The following is a 21,515-nucleotide window of genomic DNA, read 5'->3' on the forward strand; positions in this document are numbered from 1 at the left end:
AATTAATATTGAAAACCGTTCACGAATAGATAAAATTGTAACTTTGATCTTAAATATCTCAACTAATATCAGGGATATCGAAACGGGGTTAACGTCATTTTTCACAGTTTTTTATGTACTTTTCATAATCATTGTCAAAACCAATGGTCCTTATGAAACCCCAATCAGGTTTTTAGACGTAACTCCACCAAAAATGAAGATACAGCATCAGGGGTGGAAAATTTGAAAACTAGACAAAAAAAAACATATAGTTTACTTCGTGGGTTGTTTCGAAATTCCGCTTTCCTAAAAACTTATTAGCGATTGGTGCGTTTTAAATGGATCACCCTGTATATAATTAATTAAATTCAATCAATTTATTAAAACGGGTCATTCCCCATCATCCATGTTGACACGACACTTAGTTAGCGGTCAAAATTGTTAAAAATTAATCTTTTTATTTTTTACAAAAACACAACAAACACTAGAAATATATGACTAAACAGAAGTAGAAGATTTAAAAGTTAAGAAAATATTTAAGAAACAATGAAGATTTCTAAAAGAAGATAATGTTTAGAGAAGAAAGAAGGAACCAAAGAAGGTAGCGAGAGAAGATGATGAGGAAGAAACAGCCGGTGTCCGGACCTGCCCCAACAGAGAAGCGTGCCAGGACTGTGCGCAACGATGAGGAGGGCTATTAAGGTTTTTGTAAGAGTGGTGCGCCCCAAGTGGGGTACTGAGCCGCTGCCGTTAAGGATGCATACTTCCGGTATGGGTCCTGCACGCGCCTCTAGTTATTCTTCTTTTTTTTTTGGGTAGGTTTGTTTGTTCAGCCACTGACGTACGCACCAACCTGGCACGCGCGTTACTCCCCACAAGTATGTTAAAGAAGAGTTTCATTCTCCATTACTCATCTCCCCTTCCCGTCGTAAGATCTCCCTTCTCAGCACGTCCTACCAATTAAGGGATAAAGTAAAGGGTCCTCAGGTAAGCGAACTAAGCCCTTTTGTTGTAACTCTGGTTCCGGCAACATGTTGTTATGTATATACATCTTGATTTTATAACCTCTTGTTCTTCACCTGCCAGTATGTTGCCTTAAAAAAAAAAACCTTCCTTCTTTTGATCACCGTTATTGTTTACTTCTCAGAGATTGTTTTTTCTCAAAAGTAGAAAAGCAGCGTGAATAGCAATTATTGTATTATTGTTAAATGTAATATATCAGAAACTATTAATAAAATAAAAAAGAAATCTATAATAAAGATAATTGCTTTTAAAGAGCACAAATCTACATACTTACAACTTAAATTATATTAATTTAGAAAACAATGAAATTAACAGTGAACAGATGTTCAAATATCATCAGCTGATTTTTGTTTATAATAATAATAAGGAAGAACAGTTGTTTTTCCTTGATTATTATATTTTTAATTTGTATTCAAGTAAGTATTTAATAATTGACAAGTCTATTACTGCGTTTGCTATAATTAAATTTTTAAAGTTTTTACTGAAAGAAATGACGAGCGGAAAAATAAAATATTTCCTACCTAAAAAGAGTTTAGCTAAATGATTAGTGCAATGAATTGCCGCGAGAGTTCAAAGTGTTGTTTTCTGTGCCGGTAATGCTGAAATTCTTAAAAGCCCATTTTTTTGTGCTCAAAAAGTAGCGGTTTAAGAATAAAAACTTTAATTTAGAAGATCGCTGCTAACTGTTGGTTAATCAAAAATATATTTGCCTAAATACAAACTTAACTTTTGAGCTTACAGTAACAAAAAATAGTATTGCGTGTTAAGTATTCAAGATAGAATGTTCCATGTAGAGGGGTTTTCCTTGTACGATAATGTACGGCATTACTTAATATAATAACCTGTTGCATGTATTATTTTATTTAATTTATTACTGTCCTGTATTCGCAGTCTGTTTTTATTTTTTGCTTTTTTTTTTGGTTGTGGTTATTGTTTGATTAATATTTTTCTAATGGCTGGTGGCCAGTCACTGACAGATGATAATAATAATGATACCCTTGCTCTTAAATTTATAACGATTTTTCGAGCAAAACTAACTTATCAATTCTAAAACAAATAAGTTCTTAAAAAGAAAGAAAAAAAAAAAAAATTTACTATAAACAGTTTTTTCTAACAAATAAGAAGTAGTCGTAAGCGGGATTTGAACTGGGGGTCTTCCACTTACAAATGTCTGATTTGTAACTATGGTCATTTTTCTGCAGTCCAACTTGGCATTTCATAACTTTTTAAGTAAATTTGAGCTAATGTTCAGAATTATTTGTGTCTTTGTCAATAAAATCATAAAAGGACTACTTTGAAAGAAGTTCATTTAGCCCCAAAACCAAATGAAAAATTGGAATTTTCTGTGATGAAACGGTTTCAAGTTATTCTGTTTTCAAAAAAGACATTCAGACCAATTTGTAGAAAGCATACTTTTTCGCGTCTTAAAAACCTCCAACCTTACTAAATTACTAGTCAGCTTTCTGATGGATTACGTTCCTTACAGGATAACGTAGGTTCAGAAATCATCTTGGGGTGAAAAACTAGAACCACTGAATAGGTTTTGCCAGGAGAAGGAGAAAACAGCCTCTCTCATTCTATTTGATTACTTAGCATTCGCTTGGTTGCTGTGTGAGATATACTAGGTAGTTTCCGGTCTGAGGAGATCATTCTATAATGAAGACTAATGAGGAAATTCCTGGAACTTGTAGGAAGCTGAACGTTTTACCTATTTTAACCATCGATTGATACAATGATCTGCAATGTCTTGAGAAAGTCTAACCTACTCAAAGAGTCAGTAATGTTAAGTTTGGAAAATGCAGAGATAAATTCGCAAAAAGTTATAAATGGAAAATGGAGTTTTTGGCAAGGATCAAAGTGGACCATTTGCACATTTATAAGTAGGAACTCCTTACCTAACGAGATATTCTGTTCTATCTTCTATAGTTCAACTCATGATTACGAGTGCCATCTAGTTAGCCCAAAAAATTGTACATATAATTCCCTGGTACATATAATACCAGTTTTGTCAGACCAGTTTTCCGTCCAACTGTCTAATCAGGTGTCCTGGACAGAGATTAAGTAGTAAACAAATTTTACTACAAATTTCTCGTAGATTGGGATACGAATTCAGTAGTTTGATGGACCTCGCCTCTAACCGCTTGGCTATCAGAGGCAGTGACGCCTCAACGTTAATGCCTGTCATCAAACTAATTTACATTATTGATTCTACTAAGCCCTTACTTGCATTCTCTTCTTATAAATTAGACACTCGGTTTATACGGTAAGCAGCCTAACTATATCAGCCAAGTCTGTAGCATTTCATAACAATAATAAAAGCCCTTTGCTACCCACATGGCTCATATAGCTATCACAGATATAACAACCCAAGCCAAGTCTATAGCGAAAATCCAGATCTGGACTTGAGCCGCTTGAGGTCAAAAAATTTTTTCTTCCCGTGATACTTTACTCAAAAATCGATAATCTTTATGATTACAATTCTTTCTCTTAAATAAATTTGAATATTATATAAAGTTATAAAATTAAATAAAATTTTCTAAAAGAAAATTTGGAATTACAGTTTATTTTGAAGAACTGACCGGATCATTAAAGAAGAGCTAGCAGAAGCATTGCCGTTGAAATACTGTTACAATAAAGTGTAAATATCGGGCGTAAGAATAAATGTTGCGGTCAGTTAGTTGGGATTGTATTAAAGAGCAGTAGAGATAATCTGTTTGGGAAGGGGTTGCAAGCGAGTGGCGTTGGGCACGTGTTCGACAGGTGGACCGATACACCTGTACACTCTAGCACAGCAGCACTTCATTCTACTTGCTATACACTGTAGCCACATCCTTGGCCAAGCATTCTTCATACAAGAAAAACGACTTTGCCCATTCTTCTCTCTAACTGTATATTATAACAATATTTCTTAACTGCTACAATTAAGAAACTTTTGGTAGACTGGAATCTGGCAATGATAAGACAGATGTGTGTATTCTCTACTGATTATTGGGGAAGTCTTACGAAGTAAAGCTTTCTTAGTTTATACACCTTGCGTCAGTTCGCTAACATTTTTTTTTTTTTCCAACTATTTACCACTCTCACTGAATCAAAATAAGGCGAAAGTCACTTCCGTACACTCTAGAAATCGCTCTTTAGAGTCGATGCTCTCTCCGTAGCGCTAATTTCAGTAAATTAATTATGTTCCATCTATTAATCACGTCTCCATCAATTTTAAGCAGAGCTTCTGATTTCTTTTGCTTATTTCCTCAACAATCCCCGTTACACTTCATTTCCTATTACTTCTTTAGCCTTACAAACTATTTAAGTAGGTTTACCATTTTGCAGGTACCTTCACCGCTAGTATATCATTTTGCCCCGGTTATTTTGATAAAATTGGAAAAATGACAAATATACACGCTTTTCTTTTATTAATGATTCATCATATCTGATAAAAGCACGTTTTACCCAAGTTCCTAACTTCTTTCATCTTCGGATACCAAGTTACCCTAATTTCTAGGACATTTTTGGGGCAAAAATTAACAAAACCTAAAATGACGGGTCTCGCTATTTTTCGCCATCTTTTTTTTTTTTGCCAATGTGACTGAAAAAAATCTTCATGAAAGGAATTTAACATCTATGTTCAGTTTATCATTGAGGAAAGGAATAACATAATTTTTAAATTCATCAAAATTTGGGTGAGCCTTTTTCGTCTAGACCAAAAATAATAACATTACTTTTCTTATTTTTCACGCTCTAAAACAGATAGAAGACTGTCCAGCTAATACATTTGTATATTTGTTACTCTAACATCTTGTATTAAATCAATGCAAATTAATATTCTTGAGGAAACAACAAAAAAATGTTGAAGTCAATCTATCTAAGAATGTCGCCTACTCTAGAGTTTCGAAATCGATAGCAAATTACTTCCGATCCTCTATCCTTCCACTTTGATTACACCTTCAATTCTCTTTCCTTGTTTCTTAATAAAATGAAACATAAAACAGCAACATTAACTTCTTCTTTTTGTTATCTTTTTTTTTTTTTTTGCAGAATGTTAGAGGGCGCTTCAAGAGTGCCACCAGCGCCAAGTGTCTCTCCGCCTTCTGCATCACCGCCTCCACACCACTACTGGAGAATACCGCAATACCATCCGGTTATACATAGAGCCTCAGCGCACGGCGTTACACCAGGTTTGTAGCGCCTGATTGCGATATTGTTTTAAGTAAATGTTTACGCAACAGTAAATTATCTTTCCTAGGGAATATTTTGTGTTAATGATATTTTGCAAGATCGATTTGTAAACGGGGGGGGGGGGAATCGATGAAGGATTTAACTAGAACTAGTCGTCTAGTCTAATTCAAGCAACTTGTAAAAACAAAAAACGAAAGTTTAAAAAGAAAAGAAAAGTGGCCAAGCTGGAAAATTAAATAAACGAGGAGATTTTCCCAACATTGAACGTGTCTTAATATTTCCTCAAAAATATCGTGAATTTTCCTTTAAATGGCCTAATTCTGTAATGTCATCCAAACAACAACTTCCTCTCCTTAAACGGCCTAGGAAATAGGTATTTCCGGAAGTAATATTTTCTCTTACAGTGAGAGAAAGTACCTAGTTTGGTAAGAAAGTCAGCAAGTATAGTGCGAGGCGCGCACTGATGATGGATACCTCTGATGATACACAAAAGTCCGAAACCGTTAAAGGATAATAATGTGTGCTACAACAAATAAAGTCAAAGATATAATTCACCACTGCGGATCTAACCACATTTTCAACAAGTGAATTTACTTGTAAAAAAAATGAAAACTACAAGTTCAAATCGACAAAATCTCCAAGAAATCTATTGTTAATACCCTGACAAATCTGCTTTTAAAAAAATAATAAAAATGAATGAACGCACTGTTAAAATGTTCATTCGCGCTGGTTGTTTAGCTGCACCCTTACTCTTAACAGAGCACATTCAGCGTATGCCAACTATTTACGTTAAGTAAACATATTGTATCGTATACTATTTAAACTCTCTCGAATACAAATATTTATTTGCATAACAGAAGGTTGTTAACCTTTGGATTAACAGAAATGTTTGTACGTAGTATTAAAAATGCTGAAAATATGTTGGAAATGAGATGTATAAAAACAATCTCTCGTATATTCAGCTGCCTTTCATGGTTTTTGTTTAAAGACGTGGCTCCGGATAGTGTTCTCTCATTACTGACAACACTACCCATCAGCAATTAGCAAACTGTGGTGTTTTATCGTTGCCTTTATTTACAAAGGTAAAACACAAGAGAAAATCACTGAATTAGCTTCCAGTTCGTCTGGATTTCTACTTTTTCTGTCTTTGTCACCAACTTTCATGACTATATATTTACAGTAAATCCCTTTTGTTTATTGACTTTAATAAAACTTGTTCACCAGGGACAAATTACGTATAGAGACACTTAGCTGAGTCTAAATTAATTAAGATTAGTTAAAATTTATCGTGTTTGTAAGTAACAGTCAGATGGGGTTTTAAGTTTTAAGTTCTATTCTTCAGGTTCTTTTGAGAACAGTGACTACATTGTGATCAATAATCTTATCTTTATTAAAGATATCATCTTCAATTTTGTCTGAAAAAACGGAAACTGATTCTATTCTCAGATTACACCGCCTACCCGCCAATACTACCATATCTATGGCAACAAGGACTGTTTGTGCCTTACTCACCTGTAAAACACGAGCCAGTAGATCTGTCGCCAAACAGAGCTGGATCGGACGCTGGATGTACACCTGAGAAAATTAGTTCAGGTAAAAGAAAAATTAATTTTGAATCATCTAAGGTCGTAATACTTAAAAAATGGTAGTCTTTTCAACAAATATATTACAATTATGAAAACCATATTTACAGGAGATTGTGAAAAAGAAGACAAATTAACTGACGCCAGCGACAGTGAACGTGAAGAGATGCCACTGAATTTAAGTTTAAAAGGGAGAAGATCGTCAGAAATATGGTCACCGTGGTCAATATGCCAGGAGCGACACGCCAATGTGATCACCGCCTGCCATCAGAGTCAAGAACTTAAGATACGGCCAATACTACAATTAAAAGATAATTCTAGTCCGCCACAACCGCCCTCCAGTACAACTATAGTCAACAATCCACAAGTCAACTGTAGCCAACAATCAGAAAGAAGTTTCCAGGTAGGTTAACCTTTTTTTTTCTTTTATTAACATTTATTGATTTTACCTTTCTCACTTTCTAGCAGGCTCTCTTGCAAAATTCTGGCAAAACCTTAAGCAAAACTGGGAACGTTTGCACGGTATTAATAGTTATTCTGCGTATTATGTTCAGGATCCAAAAAAGAGCTGCCATGAAATGCTTTTCGTTAAACTGGTTTTTCGCGGCATACCGTCGCCAATATTCCCATGGGACCTTCCTTTTCCTCGCTATTAAATCCCAGAAACCTTCCAATGCCCTTCAATTTCTCCATTTTAACCTTTGGTCTGAACATTCCTGACATACCTGCACTCGTGCTTCCCACAGGAGAACAGTCAAATCTAAAACATGCCACTGGAATTCTTTAACTATGTAAACTGCAGTAAGAGCAAGTAAAGAGATTGATCACGCCTTCTCCTCTTGAATAAAGAGGAGCTCATTCCTGTCAAACAAAACTTTTCCAAAATAATAAAAAAATTGTATTAATTACAATAATTTTGTTTATAAAATCAAACGAAACTTTGACACCTGTACTAATATAACGTGCAGGTGCTTTAATAATTAAAATATCATAATAAGTGGTACATATTTAATTTTTTTAAAAAAAATTCTCATTATTATTCATACTTTGAATAAATAATGATGATTTAGTTGTGTCTAGTGATCTGGAATATGTTTAAAGATGCCCGCATTTTTAAGAATAGGCCACTTTGTGTCGATCCTCACCAATGTGTTTTATTTAAAAAAGAAATGATTTAAAACAGTTAATTTGTGCTGTTTCTTGTTATAAATATAAACAGCAGTATTTTACTTCATTTTTATTTATTTCTATTCCAAATTCCATTCATAAATACTGCCCGCAGATAGGGGCGGATGCACTCTGCTTTAGATTTTAAGGAAATCTTTAAATTTAATTCTAAGCCAATTATTGGAATGATTTTTGTTTTCTTTAAATTAATCTTTCTACCGGCATATTGTCTCAAAAAAATCGTTTTTGGGCATCATATGCCTTCATTCTTCAATAAATTGGTAAAGGAAATAAATAGCTTAATTTCTCAAATTTATCTTAGTTTTCAGTTGAAATTTGAAATTTCTGTTCTACTCATTTTGTTCTCCTTTGCTTACACATACTAAACGAAATAATGATCTGTTGAGAGCTGGTGCCCGAAAGCTTGTTCTAATTTTATTGACTTCTTAGCCGTATACATTTCTGAAAGAATGCACAAGGCTTGCACATTTTGCTGTTATATTGTTCGCTAAATGCAGTAGTTGAAGAGATTTCAGTTTTCACCTTTACAGATTAAAATTTTAATCTCCTTGGTGAAATAAATGTCTAAACATCTAACGAAATCCAATTTGTTTGAATTCTTTTTTCGTAAAATTATTCAAATTCTGCAATATCTGTGGTCTCATGGCGCTCATAAAAAACTCATGAAACACAAATATTCAAATAAATAGCCAATTTGATTACAGAAAAAGAGCATATTGGTGGACAAATGTGTTTTTTATATTCTACATACGAGTATGTGGAATAAGGAGGTTCATGTACACAGTTTAGGCTTCTATTTAAATAATTAATGAGAGAAATGAAGGACCAAGCATTAGCCCTTCGCCCTGCAACACACTTAAACAAACTCCACCCCTCCTTAAACGATATACCTTGCCAGCTAGTAACTAGTATTTATAACTATTTCTACTAGCTTCTTAAAAAACAACCTGTTCAAGTTATAATGCGATGAATTAATCAATCGTAAATATATGTTTACGTATACATCTATAAACTTCGATATCCTATTTTACTTTTTCTTTCGATGTTTGTCTTTTAGTATAATCTACAAAGATAATTGATTGGTCTTGTTTAAATTTCAACTCGATCAATGTATAAGATAGGTAATTAAATATTTCCTACAGGTACTTCTAATCGTATTATTAGCCATATTTTTATATATTAATCACTTTACAACACTATAAACTCATATTGAGCTCATCACCATGTAGTTGAATATAATTTAATGAAGAAATTTCCACAGCCACCTATAATCAACATTTCTGAATAACTCAGTTTCGCGACTGCGGTGGGAAAATTTTAATTATTTTATTATTATTTTTGTATACGACTTACGGCAATTATAAGGTTAATAGCAAATGAAGTTATACCATTAACAGGCAGTGGTATATTCTTTTCTTAAACGTTACTTAGCAAGAAAGAAGACGTAAGTAGGGGGAATATATTTTATTGAAATGATAATTTACGGGTAACAATACCCATTCCCTTTCAAACAGACCTTAAACAAACTATCCAAGAAAAATTCCTTTAATAAAAATAGTAAATTAACTTATTAGTACAATCAGGATGTACAAAATTTAGAGAAAAATCCTTGGAGCCATCTTGGAGAAGAACTAAAAAAAAAAGGTTAATAATCCATTCGGCAAAATGGCGATCAGGTGATGGAATTTTCATTTAACTTGGAAAATTACAGCAACAAATTGGATCTTTCTTTATAATTTTAGGATCCAAAACCCTATATTATGCTGCATTGATTCGTTAGAAGAATCCTTCCCTTTGCAAGAAGTCCTCAATCAAATTAATTCCGGGGAAATATTTTAATTAAGAGTTTTAGACCATAATGAGTAGTTATAATGGGTATATTCAATAATTAGAACTCTTTTCCTTCTTTAAGCCCTCCAAGAAGGTGATGTCAGGTCCGCTGGTAGCCATCCTCCTAAATAATATTCCAGATCACTAGAAACAACTAAATCTTTATTATTATTTATTTAAAAGTATGAATAATAGGATTTTTTTTTTTTTTAATATCCTTTTATTGAAATTTACACCTGTACGTACAGGGTACAATAAGTAAATTTGATGAATGTATAAAAAATAGCGTGGCAGACGTGAATGACGGTCATCCAGTGACTGCCGCCATTAGTCACCCAGTCGGTCACGGGGCCAACGGCGCCTCAACCATCTTCGAGGATTGGAGGGTAGTGTAGTTGAAGACAAGTTGGGGGTTGGGATGAAGTGAGAGTTTTTGATGAAAATTTTTATATCGGATTTTGGCAAGTACGGAGATGAGTGAAAATTTGGAGATCTGTATACTATTGTGTGGTTGCTAACATAGAATGGAGCGTCTTACTATGCGGCAGAGTATTTTGGATTGGAGTGTTTGCAGTCAATTGATGTTTGATTTTTTTTAGCTGTTCCGTAAAGTTCGAGTCCGTAAGACCATATTGGTGTGGAGAAGAGCTGTATAGACTCGTCGTTTGTTCTGTAGTGAGAGTTTTGAGCGTTTGTCAAGTAGTCTGGCTAGAAGTTTGTATCGTTTGTTTAGTTCGGTACGTTTAAGTCTCGTATGGGGTTTCCAGGTAAGTCTCTTGTCTAGGTATATTCCAAGGTACCTCACATGGTCGGTTGGTGGGATAGGAATAGGAAATTTTTTTAAAAAATTAAGTATGTACCTCTTATTATGATCTTTTAATTATTAAAAATATAAAGATCTTTGAGATGATTTTGCTCACAGACTCCAATTTCTAAAATTAACCTTTTTTCGACTTCATACAGGATATTTTTACCTCGAAAATTAGACATGATTGCAGTTCATTCCATCCCTAGTAAGAGGAAATGGAAAATTGATAAATATAAAGAAAACCGTAAATGGTCCTTCTTCCCTTTGATACGATATCTGCAGATACTTTTGAATTAATGAATGGTCATTTATTGGGACATGATGATTGTACCATTTTATGATACTAAGATCAAAGATATTTAAAATTTCAAAGATTCAAAATTATATTTTGGGCCATTTGGCCTATTTTTGTCATATTTCCCACAGACTATCTGTTTTCTTCCCATAGATTCTTCAAGCTTTAAACACTTGCCCTAATCTTTAACCATGACCTGTTCCATCAATTTGTTTTTTTAAATAATCTTCTTTTTTTTTTTTTAATTATTACTTTAAATTATTTGTTATAGTGTAAACAATGTGGTAAAACGTTTAAACGTAGTTCAACGTTATCCACGCACCTGCTGATCCATTCGGACACCAGGCCGTACCCCTGTCAGTACTGTGGCAAGAGGTTCCACCAGAAGTCCGACATGAAGAAACACACCTACATACATACTGGTAAATTGGCCAAGTTTTATCTTCTCTTTTTTTAGTTTTTATTAGAGTTCTTCTGAAGGTGATTGTTTATCGTAACTTTCTCACACTATAACGGCGATAAGAATTACCTTTTTTTTTGCTTTTCGTTCCAGATAATCGTTTTCTTATTAATCATGTTTTTGGAGTCTTAATTCGTCTTAGATTGGATACTTCGAAGGTTGGCCAGAATTCCTTCGTCACCACGACCGAGAGGGCCTATTGTTGGCACCCGCTAACTAGAGCTGCCCCTTAGTCCTGTCTGTTTAACGAGACTTAAGTAAATGATGAGAGATTCCTGGGTTTTGATAGTTATGGAGCCGTGGATTTTGCTGAACGCTCCAGCAGTGTCAGTGTGTTTCATCTTCTTCCTGACAGAACCTGTACAGGCCCACTCTTTGCCGAGTACTTGCGATGCTTTCAATCTTCGCAATGCCGCAATAAGATTAGTAGCTGCTAATCCCAGATGGGAAGGGCAGTAAAACTCCAATATTTTGTTTAAATTTTTTAAAAGAAAAACCTTTCTCTTTTTATGATGTCGTTAAAACAACAATGTAGAAGTAGACCAGATATTTAAAACGATTTGCGCAAATGAGTTCTAAAAATAAACCAGATTAAAAATAGATACCAAGCGATAATATTTAAAGAAGAACTAGCAGACATAGAAAGCAAAGGTCATTTAGTGGAAGAGTGCAGCCCATCGTCCATAACCAGTAATAATGTTGCCACAAATCATTCCACCGCCATAGTAAGTTTGTCGCTCGGTTTTACCACTCTGCCCGTCTCGTCTATGCACATATCAGCTACATACAAATTGATAATTCATTCATTTCCGTTCTCAATAGTTTCCGGAATATATATCTCTTTCTCCCTCCTCACTGCCCCATTATCCTGTTCACCTCTACACTCAATCCAATGCTAATCGATTTTAATATCATTGCCCTAATGGTAGAGAGGGCGTTCGTACAAACACACGGGAGAATTCAAGGCGACAACCCCTGCTTCGTCCTTCCCTTAGCACAGATCTAAAAATTATTTATGAGCACTAAAAAATAGTTCACTACCATAATCAAGGGTATATCTGTTTTTTGTTCGTTTACTTTTTTCATTTTTTAATATTTTATTATTCTCCTAGTCCCTCAATTATATAGCTAGTACACGCGTCTTGTTTTTTTCTGTCTGTCTTTGTTATTAATGTCACTTCGACGTACAGTTTAATTTTAAGAATAAAAGAAATTCTAAATTGGTATACAGGTGACGGCTAAATTTACAACAGGCTTTGATATTTACAACCCTTTTCTCTTCCTAAAGTACTAGTTTATCACAGTTCGCCGTCATGATTATTTTATTTAAGGCTGGAAACACAGTGGAGCGGCGATGATAGCGAAGAGCAAAGCGGCGAAATCAAACACAAGTTAACGTATGGGACCGCGCATAGTGGGGAGCAAAGCGAAGATAGAGCAACGCTACCAAGAGAGAGAGTAGAGCAAAGCGTAGTGACATGTTTGATTTCTTCGCTCTCATCGCGCTCAGTTTACAAAGTTAAAATGGATATTGTTGCATTTATTGGTGATTGGACCAGAAGGATCTTCTATATCACAACCGATTTGTGTTGGATAAAAAATAGGACAGGATTATTGGGGTTAACATTGAAATTCGTCCTTTTCTTGGTTAACATGCCTTCAACACTGGTTAGTATGTAATCAAATGTTGAAATAGACATTCGAAAATACGAATGAAACTTGCTAGGATGCTCCCGAAGTTGTTGGTACAAGTGATGGAATTCACCATGTTCATGTCTAGTCCTGATTATATCATGAACACTGCAGCTCCTGCTTCTAAGCTGCTGTAAATACCAAATTTTCAAGGAAGAATTTTCGTATAGAAATAATTCCTCCATCATGTCTCGTCGAAAGGAGAACGCTACTAAAAACTCGTCACTATGTGCATGCGACTCTTTGCTCGCTGCTCGTCGGTCTCTTTGATTTGAAGCAGCTATCGTCGCCGCTCCACTATGTTTCCAGCCAAAGGCGGCACACTCCAGCGCTGGATCCTCACATGAGCATTAAAATTTTGTTTCCATCAAGTAAATCAGTAGGGAAACAGTCCAACTTTATTCATCACCAGTAGCGCTCAAGTCCGCCTAGTTTAGAAAGATTCGTACAGCCAAGGTTTAAGTATTGCGTGCCCTTATCATATCTTGCTCTTCATTTTCTTCTCTTTATATTTCGTTTGGGTTTTACCAGAGAACCCAACTGTAATTTATCGATCAACTTCACTTAACCGGATGTACCGTTTTTAGTAAAGTAAGGGCCATCTTAGTAGAAGTCAAGTAATACCTTCCTTTTTTAGACAGGCTTTCCGTCCAAAAACCAGTCAGCTGTCGTGGAGGAGGCGACTAGCAAACATACTTTACTGTAAATTCATTTTATTAATCATTAAATAAAATCCAAGGCCTAGACCGGGAATCGAATCCACTAACCAACAATACAACTTAGCTTTACAGGTCTCGCCTCTAACCGCTCGGCTACCGTAGCACCTATAACTTTGTATTTTAAACAATTTCCCGATACAATTTGATTAGGAGTACTTCTTTATTAAGGAGACGGACGGTGCGGGTAACTTCTTCTCTAAAGTGTTATTTGATCTGAATGTAGTTTCTAACCGTGCATATTAATAAGGAGGCTTGAATTTCAAGCACGTAGATTATTCTTTGATGAATCTATATTAAATCAATTTTAGGGCAGCTTGGGGTTGGCATAAGGATCGATTTCCTTCTAAAGTGTTATTCCAATCATCAATGTACAGTTTTAAAAAATAGAAAATGTAAGAACTTGAAAATCTTTTTGGCAAACTTAAGAAAAGTCTAACTTAGAACATTGGGGATGACCGAGTAGATAAAACTATTATTTGATCGGTAACTTTCTCGTCTAGTGATGTATTGAATATTAACGAGTTTGGAATGGTCAAGTAGGAGTAGTTTGTTCCGTTATTATCAATAACAAGGCTAAAAAAAGTCACTTAAATATAAGAACAGGTTAAAACAAAAAAAACACTAACTTATCTATATTCTGGTTTGTTTCGACTCTTTAATTTAGAAAAGAATGATATTTACTAAAGAATGGAGTGAGAGAGCTGTGTCACCTTTGTTCTGATTGGTGGGTCGGCCGGGGCGAGTAATAATTGTAGTTTTGAACTTAAATAACAGAGAGCGTGAAATATTAGTCATAGTAATTGGAGGCCAAGCTGTCACACAAATGGTGGCCCGCACTCTATCCAAGAAATCTAGAAAAACTCGACTTTTTCCTGAAGTTGTTATAAATGTTATCCATTAAATGATGCAACAAGAAGGGGTTTTGCTGTACTTATTTGGTCAAATATTGAAAGAGTTAAGTGGTAGAAAGTGAGGAGCTGATGGGAAATAAAGACAGTGATGACACACAAAATAATCGATATTAATCGAAAAGACTATTATATGTTGGTCGAACAAAAGAAGAAGTATGGGTATACTGCTTTTAATTTCATTTGTAGAGAAAATTACTAAAAGTTCTCTGTTCAAACTGTAACTTTTCTTTACACTACAAAACTTTTATCTAGTTTTTCTTAATAAAGTTAAAAGAAAATGATTTAATTTTATCAAAACACTTTTAGTCTTAAAGCCCCCATTCACTAAGAGAAATAACCAGAAAGCAAACAAAACCTCGTACTATCGATTAAAATCAATTAACTAATATTTTCTATTGATCAGTCCAATGACTTGTTTCTTTAGGGTTTAAACATGTTTAATGTGTAATTACTCCGACAGTGTTGACTAGCCACCATCACTAGTCGACAGTTCCCACATATAATTCAAGCGAACTTATCAAAAATGTTCTGGTCTGGTAAATGTTTGTAATCAGAGGGAAATGCTTTAAAGATAATAATATAGTAAAAACCACCAGTACACCGCGAGCTTCAAACAGGAACTAAACTTATATTTACTTCTAGCTTAAATTTATCAACTTATACTTATGTATATAAGTTGTATAACTAACATTGGTACTTACTTATTCTTATTAAGAGGGAATGTACGATAAATTCTCTTAAATTTTCAAAATTAAGTTTTAGGTGTTAGATTGTGTTTTTCCAATCAAGATATCGAGCCCAGGCAGTGCTGCCTTGCATTTTATCTTCTTAGAAGCCTTTACACCGTCCGGTGCACCTCAGTCGCCTTAAGAATATTATTAACAATTAAAAACAAAAATCTGTTTATAAAAAAATATCCCCCCTCCAGTAGGAACTACGAGACAGAGAACTCTCTCAAGAAAACAAGAATAAATACTATTTTTCTGCAACCATGTAGGGAAGTTCTTATTACTCAATTAAAATCAGCTGTGTAATGCCCAACTTCCCACACTAGTGGGGGGAAATTCCCATTAGTGTCACTTTCCGCACAAGTGAGTGGAAAAACTTTATTGTGCTTCCTTGATATAAGAAGTTTTGTTATTAACATAAATATTTTCTGTAAAACTCTAATAAGCTTATTTAAATTTATTTTATTTAAATAATTAAAAAACGAATATTAAAAAATAAAGTAAAAATTGAAAGGAATATAGAAATAAAAATAATACTTTAATAAATAATTAGATATTTTTAATTATAACAGTTAAAAAGGTTATAGTGTTACCTTATAGAAATTTAAAATGGATTCTAGTGATTCCTGTTTAGAAAACACTCCTCCATCAATAAAAGAAACAGCAGAAAATGTAATAAGTAATGTAAATACGTAAGTAATGTAAATAATTGTAATATAACAATAAATGTTTATAATAAATAAATTACTTTTTGTAGACTGTAAAAATGAAATTTTTAATTTTTTTAGTTAATAAATCTAATGGTTGCAGAAAAAATATAATATTTAACTCGAGTGTCAAGTATTTTCCTCACACTCGGCAATTTGCACTTGCACTCGCCTCGCTTCGCTCGCTCGTGCGTGCAAACCCTGCCTCGCGTGAGGAAAAGTACTACTTCCCACACTTGTTAAATAAATAACTATTAATAATGAATCATTTAATTTGTAATTTGATTACTTCAACCATGGTAACTTACAAAGCGAGGTTGGTAGACAGCAGTGGCTACCTTTCTTAGTATACATCGGTTGGGCCAATTAGAACTTTAATAATTAATTTCAACAATAAGAAAGGTAGATGTTGAGCCAAAAAAACAAAAAAAAAATCTAGTTAATTTTGAGCAACGGAGGTGGAATAAAGCAGTAAAACTAATTGTTCTGGTTTCTACAGCACTGAAGGGAGGAGACACTTAGCCCTGCGTGGGAGGTCACCAGTGTTGCCAACCTATAATTATAATAATGTCAGTCTAATTGATACGGTTCGGCAAAGAGGAAATATCGGAAACATAATGGTTTATACATTTTGTTTCTAATTAATAAATCCCTACTCTCTTCTTCCTCTTGTTTCCGCCATGAGTCTCTCCCTTATACTTTTGGAATCATTAACGCGGTTATTATTTTCGTAATATTTTATTTTATTATTTTTGTTTAAGGTGAAAATTGCACACTATTTAAGTCTACAAATATTTACTGATGAGTTCTTTTTCTTTTTCTTTTTAATTATTTGCCAAATAAATTATGTTCCAATCAATTTGTCCATCTTTTCTTTAGAGAAGGCTTCTATAACCTCTAAAATCGTACCCATAAATATATACTTCTTCATTTATTCACTAGACAGAATTCCTCATAGAATAAACTATGATCCAACATCGCATTTCCAATCAAAACGTTTTTTTGTTTACAAATCTTTTGCACAGCAACCCATCAATCGCCAAAGGTTGCAAAACTAAAAGTGCTATTACTTCTTTTACCATCGTTTGCTAGACTCTCGGGGAACTGGTTTATGATTCTCGCAACAATTGCTAGTATGTTAGTGTAATGACAGTCAGAAGAAGTAATAACAACAGCGCAAGTAAGAGTATTACCGCCAAATTGATTGTGGAAACTCCAACTCAAGAAATGGGGGTCACAATGATTTCCCCACTCCAGCTTCACAAACAAGTATATGGAGGGGAGAGCCAAAGGCTAGTAAAAGTATAAATATCTAGTGTATAAGCCAATAGTATTTTATTTCCGTTTGAGCATTCGACACTTCCGTTTCAACACTCTTCAGTCTCCCATTAAACACCTCGCTTAGTGAACGCTCCAGACATTGTTTCGCCATTCTGAGACTGTTTCTACAACCCAATGATTTGTAATATACTTGATAAGCTAGCAAACTAGACTACGCGTAAGTCCCTTCGCCCTAGTTGACATTTTTAAATAAATTCCTTTTGCACTTAATTCATAAGCGATAATTTTTCGAATTCATCGTCGCTTGCATTCAATTATTTTGAAATAAATGGTGGAAAAAATGGAAGGATAAGTTAAAAGCGGAAGTTAAACTATCGAGGCCAGCTGAGCAGCCATTTTAATTTCCTTTCCTAGAAGTTCCTGCATCACTTTGAAGGTGACAGTCTGAAACAAGAGTCTGAAAAATATGTTGAGAAACATGCAAGACGTTTCCTTAATTTCACATTCATATTCACATTTTCAAAATTCAGTTTAAAATCGCATCAAATTTTCACAATTATGTCTTTTCGAAAATAATATCTATGATTGTGAACCAGAAATTGAACTTTCTGAAACATCTTCAGCACTTGTACAACTTTCTGATTATATAAAAAGCTACAATCATTCCAATTGTTATTAGTTATAGCTAGTAATTGCTTCCTTTTTGAGTTGGGTTAGACTGAAAAGTAAATAAGATTTCTGTGTAAATTAAAGCTTTGTAGAGATTAACGATAGAGTATTTTCTGAAGGAAGTTTATCGTTAAATAAGGGAAAAAAGATTGAAAAGAAATTCCGTGCAGAGTATTCAGCCAAATGAGTGAAATATTGTACAGATATGGGGGCTGACCTTGTTCGGTGTGCTTTAGAGAAAGAGATAGATAGAGGAGATTCCGTGTAAATACTACAATCGTGGGCAGAAGAAAGATGCGGGTATACCATACAGTTATCTATACATACAGCGTTGCAGTACACAATACAACAAGCAGCGAATACAATCTGCATTGTATACTTTGCATACATAAAGTTCCACTATTTTACCAGCTAAAATCTCAATACCATGATAATAAAATTGCACTTTAAATCAAACTTTATTGAAATGTGGAAAACGATCCTCTTTCAAAAAAAAATTCTTTCAGAATCTTTTGTGTCAAAATCACTATTATACGTAGTAACGTTGAGTAGATGAGAAAGGGTAATTTAGAAAGTAGGGAACATGACTTTAACTCCCGAGAAATATGTTGAGAGAGAGGAGATGAACACAATGGTTAGCGTACTAGATCTTATTGGATTCCCACGGGGAGTTCCTGGTTTCGAATCCAGTTCCCGCCCCCGAAGAGAAGGTTTTGTTTTAGATATATAACAAGTTTTCTCCCATCATTTGGAAAAGGTTTGGGTACTTCTCTGTTTTACAACAAAACAACTTCCTTAGCACTTAACTAATCAATCCTAATGATTAACAGTTAACGCAATTAGGTCACTTCCTATTTTTCCCCAGCCATCAGTAAACTATAGAGGAAGACATTCATAAAAAGTTGTAGTTAACTTTATTAATTGTACATTAATTAAGTCGAAGCGCCCAAAAGATATATTGTAATTACCGAAAACAACTGTAGCTTTTTATTAGTTCGTTGAGTTTTTATTTGTTAACATTTTTATCTTATGTACATTCGTTTTACTGTTTTTTATTTTATTTGAAACATTCTCCTGTGACGAAAAAATTACATTGATATTTACTATTAGGTCGGCGATTTACTGAGTTAATCAGCTACCTAGCTTAATGGATTTCCACACCCAAATCCCGGATTTAGATCCAGCTGCAAGCTAATTTTTATTTATTACAATGTTAATAGTCAAGTGTACGCTTCCGCCCCTTTTCAAGGCATTTATTTAGCTGTTGGAGGTTAAGCTCTGCCTGGAAAAATAGGCATAAAAAGAAAAGAAATTGCCTATTTTTTCAGGCTAGAATCAATGTCCAACAACCGATATAATAATAGACATTACTTTGGTACTTTTACTTTTACGTCTAAAGTCTTTGACTTTCAATAATTACATCTATTTGCAATTCGAATTTGAATACTTCTTGCTCTGTAAAAGAAAGAAATATCTTTACGTTGACTGTCATTTTCTTGCTGCAGTACTATAATGTTACATTTGATACTCATATCCCAAGTTTAGAGATAATCTATGTATAAATATTTTGAGAGAAATCCAAACGAACTTTAAAATCAGTTCCATATTCGAGGGCCATCTTTCGTGAAAACCTAGTAGCAGGAAGACCTATCACTTTGAAAGACTCCAACACTATTCACTCTGAGAAAGATCCATCTTAACTCCACCATTTAAACTTCTTCAAAGTCTACTATCGGTTTTAGAATTCGATTATCTGGATTTAGAATCAATGTATCATTTATCTACATCATTTGACTACAAATGATTTCTTTTGCTCTACAGGTGAAAAACCGCACAAATGTGTAGTCTGTTCAAAAGCATTTTCACAATCATCCAATCTAATAACGCACATGCGTAAACATACTGGTTATAAACCTTTTGCTTGCGGCCTATGTGAAAAAGCTTTCCAAAGAAAGGTGGATTTGAGAAGACATCGTGAATCACAACATCCTAGCGCAGGATGGCCAGGTGATTCAGCGGTTAAACCAGCCACTTGGACACCGGATACAACGACACCACAATCACCAAGAACACCTGAAGACCAATTGTACTGAAAATATGCAAGAAGGTGCAAAAGAATAAAGGAAGAACAAATTCTTAAAACTTAATTCACTTGTCAATTCTATAGAAAATAAATCTCCTTTTCTACAATTTCTACATATCATAATGGCATATTTAAAGTACATTCTTTAAAATAAAACATTATTTTGAAGTTACCTAATTTATAACGTTTTTATTAAATCAATCAGAAGGCTGATCACTGATTGGCTGCATCATATAAAATCAGTACTCAAAAAGTGCATGCTTATATTTTAAAAGGTAACTTAAAAAAAAAAAAAAAACTACTCTGCAATTAGTAGAAAAACGGTTTTCCTTAAGAGGAGATGATTTTTCAAATTACAGATGATTTTCTATTGTTTCTATTACTTTCATAACCAAAATTGAAATCACATGCTAAAAAAATCAACCAAAAAATTAAATAAAATGTAACTTACATCAAAAAAGCCAAAGAGTTCTTTTGCTATTTTTTTTAACGTTTGTTTTCGATAGAACTATTCAATTTTATTTGCTAATTTCACTGCCGAATTATTTTTTTTTTTTTGGTTATAAAATTTTAACCTTTTTTAATTGAAGCACTGTTGCCTACTCATTTTTTAAAAAAAATACACTAAATTTACCATTAAAATGAATTTGCTCCAAAGTAGTTAAAAAAAATGACATTTCTTTATAATTATTAATGAAATTACTAGTCGATTATTTTATTTGATTGTCGAATTTACTAAAAAATATACAAAAAAAATTAATTAGCATAAGGAAGGTTAGCTAAAGGATGAGTTATTGTAAGTCATATATGTATGTAAAAGTTTTTTTTTATAAGGCACATACTTTTATATCTTTATACAATTTCTCCTTTAAAAAAATAAAATAAATAAAGGAGTTAATATTTTGACAAAGAAAGTAATGTATAAATATAATAAATATTAAAAAATTGTAACCAAAATGGACCAAATATAACCTATTTAGTCAAAAATAAAATTTTTTAGAGCTACTCCGTCCAAATGAAGAGATTGCATGGCTGAATTTCTTCATAGTAAATGTAAATACGTATATTTTATGTAAAAAATTATTAGAATTTTGAATGTTGGGGGGCCTCAAAGATTAAAAATCAAAATTGTAACATCAATATCTCTAGTCGGAAGAAGGTAATTTTGCGGCTTTTCCTACAATTCAATACCATTTTTAATTTTTCGAACTGTACAGTTAGTATGTTCCTACGACAATTACTTTCAAGTTTTTTTTCTACTTTATTTCCCCCCCGATAAAAATACGTATAAGATAGTAAAAATATTTGTGTAAATTGTAAAGAAAAATTTAAACAAAGAGGATCTTGTAAGATAGGGCACAGATATCCTCTCTAACTGGCACTATT

General features: G+C 33.6%; 2 protein-coding genes across 3 annotated transcripts in view; one reads left to right on the forward strand and one right to left on the reverse strand.

The window, feature by feature from the left end:
* The window catches only part of LOC141455354 (uncharacterized), a 47,308-nt gene extending 26,856 nt beyond the window's left edge, over positions 1 to 20,452 (forward strand). The window contains exons 2-6 of the mRNA XM_074130343.1: positions 5,035 to 5,174; positions 6,622 to 6,768; positions 6,869 to 7,161; positions 11,151 to 11,301; positions 19,868 to 20,452. Of these exons, the coding sequence (XP_073986444.1) occupies positions 5,036 to 5,174; positions 6,622 to 6,768; positions 6,869 to 7,161; positions 11,151 to 11,301; positions 19,868 to 20,139 (1,002 nt within the window). The 5' untranslated portion in view covers position 5,035 and the 3' untranslated portion in view covers positions 20,140 to 20,452. The remainder of the gene's footprint in view (positions 1 to 5,034; positions 5,175 to 6,621; positions 6,769 to 6,868; positions 7,162 to 11,150; positions 11,302 to 19,867) is intronic.
* The window catches only part of LOC141455353 (uncharacterized), a 79,967-nt gene extending 59,046 nt beyond the window's left edge, over positions 1 to 20,921 (reverse strand). The window contains exon 1 of one of the 2 annotated variants that reach the window (XM_074130339.1): positions 20,581 to 20,921. The gene's annotated coding sequence lies outside the window, so the exon portion shown is untranslated. Of the gene's footprint in view, positions 1 to 15,362; positions 15,508 to 20,580 lie in introns of those variants that run through there. The other variant, XM_074130340.1, reaches the window with a different exon arrangement.
* Between the last annotated feature and the right edge of the window lie 594 nt (positions 20,922 to 21,515).

Source organism: Rhodnius prolixus, unplaced genomic scaffold (assembly GCF_049639745.1).
Source record: "Rhodnius prolixus isolate KJV_2025 unplaced genomic scaffold, Rpr scaffold_4, whole genome shotgun sequence".
In the NCBI taxonomy this organism is placed as follows: domain Eukaryota; kingdom Metazoa; phylum Arthropoda; class Insecta; order Hemiptera; family Reduviidae; genus Rhodnius; species Rhodnius prolixus.